At 36.0% G+C, this 12,818-nt stretch overlaps 1 protein-coding gene across 1 annotated transcript in view; it reads right to left on the minus strand.

Annotated features, from left to right (window-relative positions):
• Window positions 1–12,818, minus strand: part of LAMA2 (laminin subunit alpha 2) — a 332,662-nt gene that overhangs the window by 77,029 nt on the left and 242,815 nt on the right. The window contains exons 32-34 of the mRNA XM_018916714.3: window positions 11,871–12,064; window positions 3,589–3,731; window positions 2,982–3,080 (exon numbers count right to left, since the gene is read on the minus strand). Of these exons, the coding sequence (XP_018772259.3) occupies window positions 2,982–3,080; window positions 3,589–3,731; window positions 11,871–12,064 (436 nt within the window). The remainder of the gene's footprint in view (window positions 1–2,981; window positions 3,081–3,588; window positions 3,732–11,870; window positions 12,065–12,818) is intronic.

Genomic DNA, 12,818 nt, shown 5'->3' on the forward strand with positions numbered 1-12,818 from the left:
AATGGTGTTTTATAACTTACATATTCCTTTCTCAATTTTGATCACTTTTTCCACATTCATGCTAATTCAAATTGGCCACTTTAACCTCTCTATTTATGACTGAATAGCATGTACCACATTTTTCTGAAAATTAAACTGTCACTGAACAATTTTCATTTCCTTTCAGTGACAGCTCTCTTTTGTACCTAAATTCCATTCAGGTCCACTGAAGGCCTCCTGTATTTTGACAGAAATTCCTTTCCTGAAAAATAGGCTTTTGCCTCACTTTCTAGTCTAGCTTTAATTCTGTAAACCATATTAACTGGTGAACATCCTTCATACTGTAGCTGGCCATTCCATGGCTAATTAAATGTTTTCATTTGTTAATAAGGTCCTAGTAATTTTCTACATATCCAATTTACTACAGCTCACCATTCCTATAAGGTCAGTTTTCAGCATCTTCTAAGAGTTTAAACAGGCCCAACAAACTTTTGCTGTGGGAGCAATAAGGGTGAGGCAGACTGGACCCAGAGCAAGGGTTTGGAAAGAGTCTTGTAGAAGTTATCTGGACACAAGTAAAACTTTTTGGCATAAAGGAGATCCCTACCACAAAAATTAGTAAAGAAAGGATTTGAGATCAGTGAACATGCTTTGGTGATGTCCACAGCTTATACTTAGTGATGGAGACTCCAAGAAAGGCTTTGCTCCAGTCTGGAGTAGCCACTTAGCAATTTAAACTGTAAGCGAGTATTAGCAACTATTCAGACTTTTTTGGTTTTGGTTTTGTTTCCATGTTTATTTAGTCTGAGGACTTAATCAAGCCTTAAAGAACTCCTCTAGATAGCATCTGGAGGGTGTCCTACAGGAATTTCTCTAGCTAGTGAGCTGCAGACCATAGAAAGAGGTGTAAACACAGACATGTACAGATGGAAGTTCTTGGCTTTCACTCCAAATGTTCCCAGTTATTGCAAACTAAGTTGCTTCTGCAACTACTTCCAGAAATTTTTGAGTTAGAGAAATTCAGTACTTTGGGAGAAAGGCAAAAGTTTTCAAAGACAAAAGAAGCATTTAAAATCAAGATGAGTGATTCTGATCCCTGTTTTTCTTGAACACTCTGAAGGTACCTAATTAGAAGGGAAGTGGGGGATTTGATGAAATACAGTGAACTGAAAGGAACTGAAAATATCAGGCCTTCCGCTGGTGGTAGGTGCGGGACTGTGCATGCAAACATGTGAACATAATTAGTGCAAGAAAGACATGAAGATCTTCTCTATGGCAAAGTAAATGAAGCACAGAACAATGTAAAAGAAGGGAAAAGAGTACTGCACTGAAGAAAGAGATCACTGGTTGAAAAGAAACCACAGGGAAGCAAAATCCCCAAAAGTTTTGTAGGGACTAAATAGCATTGTCTTCTATATTTTATCTTAAAATGCTGAGAAATTTTTTTCATGGAAACAGATTCCTCACCAACCCTCACCACCTTTTTTCTTCATCAGTACTGTTTCACTTTGGAAATATAGTGAACCTGCAAATCAGATACAGGGAAAAATTTTGGCATCTATGGTGGTACTCTGTATCCCAAGTGCCAGCTGTTATGTAGTTATCAGCTGCATCTTCATTTGGAAATGAGCTTTGAACACACAACATCAGGACTCATGTTTCCTTTTGGAACACTATTCTTATTAACAAAAACAAAAGGAGAAGGGTAGGATCTGACACCAGTTTCCAGTCCCTAAATTTAAAAAAATTCCAACAAAAAACTACTCCAATATGCTCCAAGTAACTCTGTAAGGATAACTAGAAATCACACGGCTACTTAGTCATCACAATGATGAAAAACTGCAGAAAGGGAGTGGTGATAATGTGGCCACCCCAATAATTCCCCTAAGATCACACTTTTGATATGTTTTGCCTTCCAAGAGTTGTCTACAGAAGGTCAGATTCTGCATTATTTTAGGTCATCTCTACAGAGGAAATTGGAAAAGGATATTAAAAAGAACAACTTTACATGAGGAAAAAACCCCTGTCCTAGCCTAAGTCTGAGAAATATTTATAAAATAAATATAATCTTCCCTGCTTTTACAGATGACATGGGTTAAGATGGACTTAAAACTATTGCAGTTGCTTCATGCAGAAAAATAAAAGATCAAACAGAAGTGGAAAAGCAAGCTTTCTCACAATGTCAGTACATACAGATAGATACTGGTGTATGCACAAACATGTGGATGCCTACATATGCAAACACACTTCATATGCTTTCTTACCCACTACCCATTTCAAAATTGCATAAAAATCACCCAAAGAAAACAGTTTCTCTGCGAATTTTAGTTCCTTAAGCCATGTGCAATTTAGAGACATGATGCTAAAACTGCCTGGATTTTATGTGATTCTCTCTGGTGTATATTGATCAGTACAATACTCCACATATTTCTTATTTGGTTCTTTGAACTCACAATCATGACTTTTGGTAGTTCTTCACATCAGTGTACTCTGGACAGCTTTATCTGTACTGAAGCTGGTTCACTTCCCTATTTTTTCTCCACTAGGTGGCACAATTTATATTATTTTCTTAGACATTGCCTTTACTGACCAAATTGAGGTCTATTTTGAAATAAAACTTTTGTAATAAAATGAGTATATAGCACATCTATTGATATCCAGAAATGGCTAACTATGCTCATAAAGGAAATCTAGAAGACATATATTTAACTAAATTTGCACAGCTCTATAGTGCAATCTTTTCCAGTTAAGATCATTCTTGGGTCATCTGTATGGAAGTGAAAAAGCTTTCTTACGTTATTAGGAAGTTTTGCAGAAAATATGTGTCAATATATTGGGCCACAAAAAGAGATTTTTAGAGGACTTCCTGTCATTTTAGACACTGAGCCTGAGAAGCATCTTATAATTCATCTATTCATTCATGTTTAATGCATATTCAGAAGATTTCTGTCATTATGCAGTCTCAACCAAACCCATAGACATCAATGTGATCACAGACATACTCTTGTCAGTAGTTCATCCATTTCTGTCACCAAGGTATCCAGATTTTCTCGTGCTAGCTGAAGAAATCTCTCTGGTGCTCTCTGAGGTGAAAGCAAATGCTGTTGGGAAAGAGATGGAAGAGTGTATGTGCTGGATGTCAATGCTTCCAAATATTGAAGAGAAGAAGCATCAAACATTTCATTACAATATGCAATCCCTTTTGCCACTGACTTGTGTCACATTCATCCAACACGCTTTTTTCAGGAATCTTGACAACGTAACATAACTTGTAAGTATGGTGGGGAACATACAATATGTAAAATACATAACCATTTTATGGACCATCAGCATGAAAACTATTTTATTTGTGTGCAACATTGCTTTTCTGTGCCTGAAGTATAGCTCCTTGCACATATGTTCAGAAATTACTGTGGAGAGATTTATTTATTAAAGTAAGTAAAAATAAATAACTATAATACTTATTTATTAACCAAAGCAAGGTTGAAATAATTAAATCTTGATTTTTTTCTTCTTCCCTGAACCTACTCGCAGCTTTGAGGTGGAACAGCATCAAATATAGTTGTACTGAAGCTCTGCTATTTATGTATGTGAATACTGCCAACATACCTTTAATTCCTGTGTCATGTTCTCAAAGCCATGTAACATTTTATACGGAGCAGGCAGTGGACCACTAAGGTTAACACTCAGGATCATCTGGTTTAGTCGATCCAGGTCGTTGAGAAGGAGTCCTGTGCATTCATCATCACAAGCTGGGGGAAGAACAACGAAGCTGCTAAACATTTCTTCCTGCTAAACATTTAAGACATTTGATTTAGATATTGTATGGCACACATGCAATTCCAGGGGAGGTAACACTGATTTCATACATATTACCCCAAATGTGTAGTGTGAGAAATAACAGAAACAACAACTAGGGAGCAGAAAAGACATTATTGCTTAGGGTTTAGTAATGGACAGTTTAATATAAAACACTAAGATCAAAATTGATAGGCATAGCTCACTAAAAGAGGAAATAATTAATGTTGTCCACTGCAGACTAGCCAATATAAAATATTAAATTATACAGGTAATTTGGATGAAGTTAGAGAAAAGAAGGGCAATTTGGAGATCAGATGGGCAATTCAGAGAATCTAAGGAGCTCTGTAAGAAACACAATATGCTTATGGATTTGAATGCAAGAAAAAACCTTAAAAATCTCCATATAACAAGCATACTAAACCTGTAATGCAGACAGCTGATACTTTCTTTTAAAAAAATGCTTTTCCCTACCTCTTTTCATTAACCAGCTTATAAGCTTTTCGTGTAGGCTTCTTTTCTCACAAATATCCTTCAGGATGAAAAATATTGTTGTGTGCTGCATATATCAAAAGAAGTTTGCATTTCCTCCCTCCCTTACTTTCGATTAACTATCACAAGAAATTCTCATCTTGTATCATTTATGCAGCAGACAGGAGAATTCTTCATCCTTTAGAAGAGAGTTGTGGGAATACCTTTCTGCTTCTCTGCATAAAGAGCTAGCAAACCCAAACATCTCAGGAGATGAAGCAAATTGTGGAACAATGAATTCATTTGCCATGTTAAGAGATATGGAGAGCTGTACCTAAAATTTTACAAGCGTGTAATTATTTATTTCAGCAAAGCTAGGCAGTTTCATAGCTAAAAAGTCCCACTAAGCAAAGTGTATGTTTTTGTAGAAAAGACAAGTAATTTTCAAAAGAGAATTACTTATTTTTTTCTGAAATCTGTTCTTCATGTAGATTAAATCTTTCTGTTCATTAAAGTTTTCACAGTTACCTAAATATGGTTATTACTCTTTTGACCCTCCAAAGACAAAGAGTAGAGTCAAATACTGAGGAAAAAAAGGTAAACTCTTTCAATACACCATAAAATTCAAGTGGGGATTGAAAAGGAGACAAGGTAGATGCTGGATTATTGTAGTAAGAAGTGGGTGCAGAAGGCTAGATACTACTGTTATTTTAAGACTTCCTTTTGCATTTTTATTGCTTCCATTTGCAGACTTCTTCCTCCTATTTCACAGTATTTTGTTACATAAACTGAACCGCACTGGAACTGCAGTCAATAACTGTGGGCAGGATACATTCTGATTTATGCTCCTACATGAAATTTTACCTCCCCCCAACTTATTATCCTCCATGTTCTTGCCATCTGTGTGCTTGCCTTTAGAAGCCTGAGAGAATTCAAGGAAAAGCAGGTTTTACAGCAAATAATGTTTTATATAACAAACACCTGATCTGTAGCTGATCAAGAAGGTAAGGAGACCTGAGAATCATTTTCCAGGATGAAAATAAGTGATCTTGAACCTGAAAAGAGTTGGCCTTTATAGTTTAGTTTTTGCTGTGGTTTCTTTTTTCCCCACATATTATTTCACTCATGAAACAAGGGAAATCTATTCACCTTCAAAATTTTCCTAGTGGTTGGTAATAAATTGCTAAAAATTTGTTATGTGTTAAAGACAAACTCAATCCACACCAATAAGAAAAAAATGAACCACCCAAGAAGAGATGAAATATTCTCAATGAGTGGGCAATCAATAAGTGAGCGTTCAGTATAAATTAACACCTCTTGCAAAATAATCAGGTTGAAAAGAGGAACAGCATCGAGTGAGACCACAGCTGAGTAGATGAGACAGGACTGAGCTACTCCAGTATGCAGTCTGTAATGTACTGTAGCTATGGGAAATATTTCAAGAGCATGATTTTATTTTGCAAGACTAAATACTTCTGTGTCTATCTATAAAGCTGTCAGGAAAAATTTGTGTCTAATATTAACAAATACAGCACTAAATTCAGATCATTACAGCAGTGCAAGCATGTCAGAGGCAAATCATGCAATCAATATTACAATAGTTCAACAAGCAATTAATGCAAATTACTGCATTTTCCATTTTAACCACACTTTTCCATGCACACTAAGTCTCTAAGGATTTTGACTTACCTCTTGTGAGAAACATGCCCAAAGTATGCATGCTAAAAGAAATTCTTTTAAGTTTATTCCATCTCACAAAGAAACATAATGTGTAATAAAAGAAACACATCTGAGTCACAATGTGTTCCTCCAACTGAGTGGTTATCTGACACAATTTTGCTTTAATACATTCATTTCTGTGAAGATTCAGAAGACTGTGTTATGACTAGGAAATTTTTTTGTCTAAGGGCAACCATGCAATCCAAGAGGTTGTGTCCTATGACAGTCAGTAACTCTTCAGTATCAGCTTCCTGCTCTTTCAAACAAAGTGCTGAAATACTAGCTCAATAAACTGCTGGCTAGTACCTCATTTTTGCCATTTTGGCACTAGTCCCACACCAAATAATGAAACAGCCTTCCTGTGCCTTCCAGTAGAGAGCTGAAAGCTTTATCTTCCTTGCCAATGCTGCTGGTTTCATGCAGCTTACATGATCAATATCTCCAAAATTTGGGAGAATTCATACCCAGATTAGGGTATAAAACACCTGCTAAGGTTTATTTCTGATTTTTATTATCTAGAAATCTTCATCTGCTGGTTCTGATACATACCAGCAGTAGCTGAGCTTAAAGGTTGCTTGAGTTGGGTGAAAAACTGGAGTGTGGATCTAAACTCAAGAGGAGCTCATTTTCTCACAAAAATGGAGAACAAATGATAGCTCATCAGCTTCTAGGCCAAGCAGGGGTGCCCTAATTGAGCCCATGGGACCCAAGAAGCAGTTGCCCAACATGGATGTAAATTAATTCTTATAGCTGAGACACATGGACACACAGCAGAACTCAGAACACTGAAGAAGCTAGTTCAAGGCTTCACAGATGTAGTGTGACACACATTCTTCTCAGCTCACTCTGTAAAGGCTCCCAGCTCCTGCTGAATTAAGCACTGTGTACACAGATTCTGTAAGATCTACCTCTGACATAGCATCTCTGCCTAGTTCTGAATTCTATGATATCTGCCTAGGCAGATATCATGGAGCTCCTCACTGTTTTGAATGGAAAACTTTGATTCTGCCAGGACTGGTGGCTGGGAGCTCCCCTGTTCTTCTTGGTGTAGGGCTGTGATGAAGCAGAGATTGACAGCTGGGAAAAAAATAATCCCTCTCATTGCAAGCATCAGTCTTGAGTGCAAATACTTAAATGCCCAATACCTGGTATAAAAGGAATCTCATTATATAATTTTCTTCTTCTGCCACTATTGAATATTTAAATACATAAGGATGAAAGTTTGACTGCAGCAAGGCTGAGGATCTGAGGATAAGGTTGACTGCAGCAAGGCTGAGGATCTTTGTTTTTTCACCCCACAAGACTGAGTTAAGGAAAAATTCCTAACAATGAAATTTCTGCTTGATCTCCCTGTGTCATGATTGCTTCCTGTGCAGTCACATCAACTGCTTTACATCTAGGCTTTTGCTTGACCCCAAGGTCAACAACCGGGACAGGAGCACACATCCAAGGAAAGGTTTTGTAGTTTGTGTTGCAACACAGCTCAAAACATGGAAGACCTTTTTTTTGAAGTCTCCATTGTAGTTATGACAGATACCCTGAAAGTATTCAGAAGGTGAGCTCTGACTTGCCATACGGTATATAGAGCCAAACAACAATAAAGCCTTGAAGTTCTCACCAGGATTGTTTTGTTCCATAAATATGGCACAGCAGTGAGCAGTCACTGTTCCCATAACACTGCCATCTAGCCTTCTTCATTTTATGTACTACAAACTCTACAACTGAAGTGCAATGTCACAAGGAATAACAAAAAATACACAAGAGGATTGCTATTTCTAAGAAAATGCATGATTGCTACAGGCTTGATTCAAAATCTGAGAGTAGATTTGGGAGAACTTTTGTCATACTTGACAGTATACAAGGATGCTGGCAGCATTATTAAAATTAGTTTCCAACCATCACTATTTATTCTTTGGGTACTGGTGTTTTCAAAAGAGAAGGGAAAGTGAACCTACAAAGTTAATTGCTTGAGTCCAAAAATTCTAAGAAAGAGTTCATCAGCAGAGTGTTGTGAATATCTGTATAGGACAACATAGGTGGTTAATTTAGCAGGGGAAATAATCCAGCCACTAGCCATTAGAAATTTTTATGATGTATGGTAAACCATACTCTTGTATTACTTGTTTTTAAAAAAATCTACTTTTTGGATATAACTTTTCATTCCCTGATGGAATTCTAGAAAAAACAAAATTGTTCTGTTCTAAGAATATAATGAGATTGGAATCCTGTCTTGTCATGCACCTATAATTATCTAACCATTGCTCAAAATAAATATATATACTATTTTACCTGTAGCTCTCTAAAATATAACTGGTATAACACATCACTGAACAGTGACATGCACTAAGCAACTGAAAAATGACACATTATTAAAAAAACAGTAAAAACCCAGTAAAACAGAATTTCAGCTAGATCAGAAATAGATCACTTTAGTGAACATGCATGCTTCTTTGCTTCCCCCCCACCTTCTCACTGAAAATCTTCACTTAAAACATCTTTAGAGTACTTATGATAAGGGGTATGCTAAATTCTAAACATTATATTTAAAGAATGCATTACAATATTTTGGCTAAAATACATCTCTGATCTGATTTAAATACACATTATTTGGTTTTTCAGGTCATACTGTGTGGTGACCTTTTATGGAATTTTCCAAAAATTAATTTAAATGGTTATTCTTTTTTAATTATTCAAAAAAAATTCCTTTCTTTAATATTAACCATACCATACTAACAGAATAGCTTAATCACTATGTCTTATACTACTTGCAAATACTTTTTCAAATATGGCTGACTGTATTTGAATGTATTTTCTATAGGTTAGACCACTTTACCACCTAACTAGGGGTTCTCCACACTTCTGACAGGTACAATGCAATTGCAGCAGTTGAAATGGAAGTGCAAATGAGCAAGAGTAGGTACAGGCATTCAACTCATTTTAACTACTGAATGCAAAGAGGATTCTGCTCTTGACACTAAATAATTTTCTGTACATTAAGAGTACCATTTTGGTTTTGCTTTTAAGGTTTTGTTACAACTGAAGCTGGTCAGAAGGGAATTTACTGAGAATTTTGCAATTGATTGATATAGGAAAGCAAAAAAAATACATTGTACACAGAACCAAATTCTCAGCTGCATTAAACTCAGATTGGAACAGCTCAGTACTCTGAGAGTAAGGAAGGAAAACTTTAGGTTGCCCCAAAGGAGTTTCTGATGGTTCTTTGACAAGACAAGGACTATTAAAGCACATTGGGGGCTGCAGCAATGAATCCCTACCAACAGCTGCACTCTGAAGCCTGTGACATACCAGACACTGTTTACCACTGGCAAATTCCCACACAATCCAGGCCTGCCACACTCTCTTTGCCACAGACCTGTGTCCACCACAGGCCACAAAGGTTATTGATCAGGCTTATTTTCTACCATGTCAGGGGTTCTGTACTGCATTAGCAAAGGCAGCAAAATTAGACCTAATAGGCACATTAAATGTCTAAGAAATATTAAACTGCAGTTTTTGCCATTTATGATAAGGTTAATATTAATGAGGTATCAACTGTAAGAACTGCTTCCTGTGATAGGGAGATTTAAAGCACATTCCATCTTCTCCTATAGGTGGTTCTTATCTTTATGACTAAAGAAAAGAAAATTTGCATTTGATTCCTCACTTCTAGTGGTCAAATGAAATGTCCATATACATATGAGAAGAACTCTTTATGGTGAAAACTGACTACTTAGTTAAAGTAAGAATGTCACTAAAGATAGCATAGGTATATTTCAACACTCAAATTTAAATATGTTGCAGTTAAATCAGAGATTATAGCAAATAACATCTTTCAAAGCAAAAAGGTGGAAAATTTCATTTGCCTGCAAACAGCCTTTTCCATTCACAAATAGGATTTTAAACCTTATTATCCACACAATGAAATAGCCTGATTAACAAATTGGAAAACCATTATTAATGATAACTTGCAGTTAGGCTGTTTTGTACAATGAAACTCTGTCATCCTGGATACCCAAAAGACTTTCCAGAATACTGATAAGGTAAAAGACTAATAAAAAAACATACTAAGTCATGCCTGTGATTGGAAAAATAGGATAATACTGGCAATAATGTAAGAGCTATTCAGGATATTGAAAAATGAAGTAATTTTCATGCAGATGGCACTCTGTAGAACACAGTCCTTATTTTAAAATTTTGTAGCTGTAACACTTAGGAACTTAACTTGCAATTATAGTTCTCCTTGACACATAGACCACAAAATGGAACTCAAATGGTAGTTATTTCAGCAAAGGGACTACTTACTCCAGTTGCAATCATTTTGATGTTCAAAATAGAGCTTAGGATAGTAAGTTCAGAATTAAGTCCTAAACTACATCACACTGCAGGACATTAGAAATTTATTTTTCTTAAGTACACTACTCTTTTAATCAATGAATCAATGCCATGTTGTTAATAGTAAAGAAATAGAAGCAATTATATCTATATTCCCAGTAATCTATAATTTTTACTTGGGAATCAGGACTGATGCAAAAGCACTTATTTCAATGGACTTAGAAGCTTACTTCTGCTAAGTCCTGGTGACTGTCTGAGAACTGATCTCAACCATTAGACTGAGTGAAAAAATGTTCTGCATTGTGCAGTTCCTGACTCTATGTGTCTAATATCTCTTTTTTAAGCACTCCAAGAAGCCATGCATTCCATTCTTGAATTATATTATCATGTCTTCAGACATTTAAAGCACTTCTTTTGTTTATTTTTTAAAGTTTGCTTTTGCAATGTTTGCATTTTGTTTTAACCATTTCATTTTAATACTAGAGAGGTGTGCACTTCTGTATATTGAGGTACAAAAGACATGAACACTTTGGAGAAGCAAAAAAAAAAAAAATGTAGATGCTACCTACTTTTCTTGATGTCCCTCATACAGACACTCAACTCTCCATCAAAAAGCTCCAATTAAAGATAAAACATTTAAAACCAGCTCACTGGGCCTTGCCAATACTTCAATACTTTCAAATATGCACAGGTTAATAAATATTATATACTGTGGAATTACTGGAACTCTACCATTATTCTACTTCAAATTTAACAATCATGGCATAGAAGGGGAAAAAAATTCAAAATAAAGCTAGTCCCTCTATATCCTGGGGAGATGAGGAAGAGGAAAATGCCTTATTGCAGTCAGGGATGATCAACAGTTGTAGAAAGATTTTGCTACTTTTTTTTTTTTTTAATAAGATATAAGCATGCAGCATTACGTGATAGGAGACTGTGAGCTCAAAACAAGCACTATCCAATATAATGAAAAAAATCCAAACAAAAATACAAGATACATATTGGTATGTATCAAAATTGAAGGTAGGAGAAAGATACCTGGAAAATACAAATTGGTGGAAAATATAAATTGGTGTTTTAGACTATTAGTTCTCTATTTTTAACAAAAAAAGTTCCTTGCTGGGTATAGTGTACTGTCATTGCTTACATCTTTGAAATTCCAGTGGATGGTTGTTGAACCAACATGATCAAGTAAACCTTAATAAAAATTTTGGGTGTGCCTCATGGCATAGAGCATTGCAATTACTGGTGAAACAGTAAATTAGGACAACACTAAAAAATTCACCAAGAGAAAATATTGTCACAACAGTAGCAACAACCTTTGGAAAAATTACAGTCAAAAAGCTAAAAAGAATTCCTTCAAAGTCTCTTTGTCAGTTTTCAGTGATAATATTAGAAATTATTGAGATTTTTCTTGACATCTCAAGGCTTGTGAAAAAAAAAAAACAGACCAGAAGCCAACATAGTAAGAAACGTGGCAATTATTCCCAAAGAAAGCCACACAACTCACTGTTACACAAACACGACAAACGCAATCAGATGTTATGGCAAAAGCCCATTAGTATACGTACAAATGCATCTCGTGCCATGACGTGCATGCCGAGGCTCACAGCCAGCACACTTCCACCCCGTGAATCCAGGCTTGCAGGTGCACTGCCCAGTGACAGGGTCACAGGGGACAGGCACAGAACCATATGGATCACACTCACATGCCTGGCAGGACCCTCCTGGAATCTCTGGGTTTCCTGTGTAGCCAGAAGAACATCTAGACATTGCAAACACAAAATAAGAATGGTCCAGCTGAGATGCAGGGCACAAAGAATACTTTGGCAGTATTTTAAACATAATTTAAAAATACACAAGCATCCATGAACCATTAAAAAAATCTTTGTTGCTTCATATCAAGAGAGAAATATTGCAAACTTTTGTCCAACAAAGTGACTTCTAATCAGGACACAGAACAGTCTGGGTGGAGAAGGTATGCAAAATTGATTCCACATCCTTAACAATTTTCAGTTAAATTTCTATTAAACTGCAACAAAAAAAACCCCCTCCACTATCATTGTGTGGCTTATAGACCTAGCCACTTGTGTTTTGTGTCAGGCATGAAATCTCCTGGTAGACATTTGCCAATTTTGATCATCTTAATCCCTCAGTGTTTTGATGAATGGGACAGCAGAGGCTGTTTAGGTTATTAATTCACAATTCGGCATTAAAATGTTAACATGTAACTGTCTTTCACAGCCAATGCCCATGAGGGCACCACAGTCACTAAAACAAAGGTATGAGTGACATCAAGATACACTATTAGCATGGCATCTAATTTTAGATAATTTTTTTTTAACTTTGAGCCCTGGAGGAAAAAAACCCTCACACATCAAAGAGTAAGACTAGGACAATATCTGCGATATAAATAGCATTGATTATCAATTTACAGTGGTGTATATAAAAATAGTCTATGTTGGCTGAGTTTTTACAGCATATAAAGGAGAAATAAACTATCCAAAGGCATGTATTTA

Source organism: Serinus canaria, chromosome 3, assembly GCF_022539315.1.
Source record: "Serinus canaria isolate serCan28SL12 chromosome 3, serCan2020, whole genome shotgun sequence".
In the NCBI taxonomy this organism is placed as follows: Eukaryota; Metazoa; Chordata; class Aves; order Passeriformes; family Fringillidae; genus Serinus; species Serinus canaria.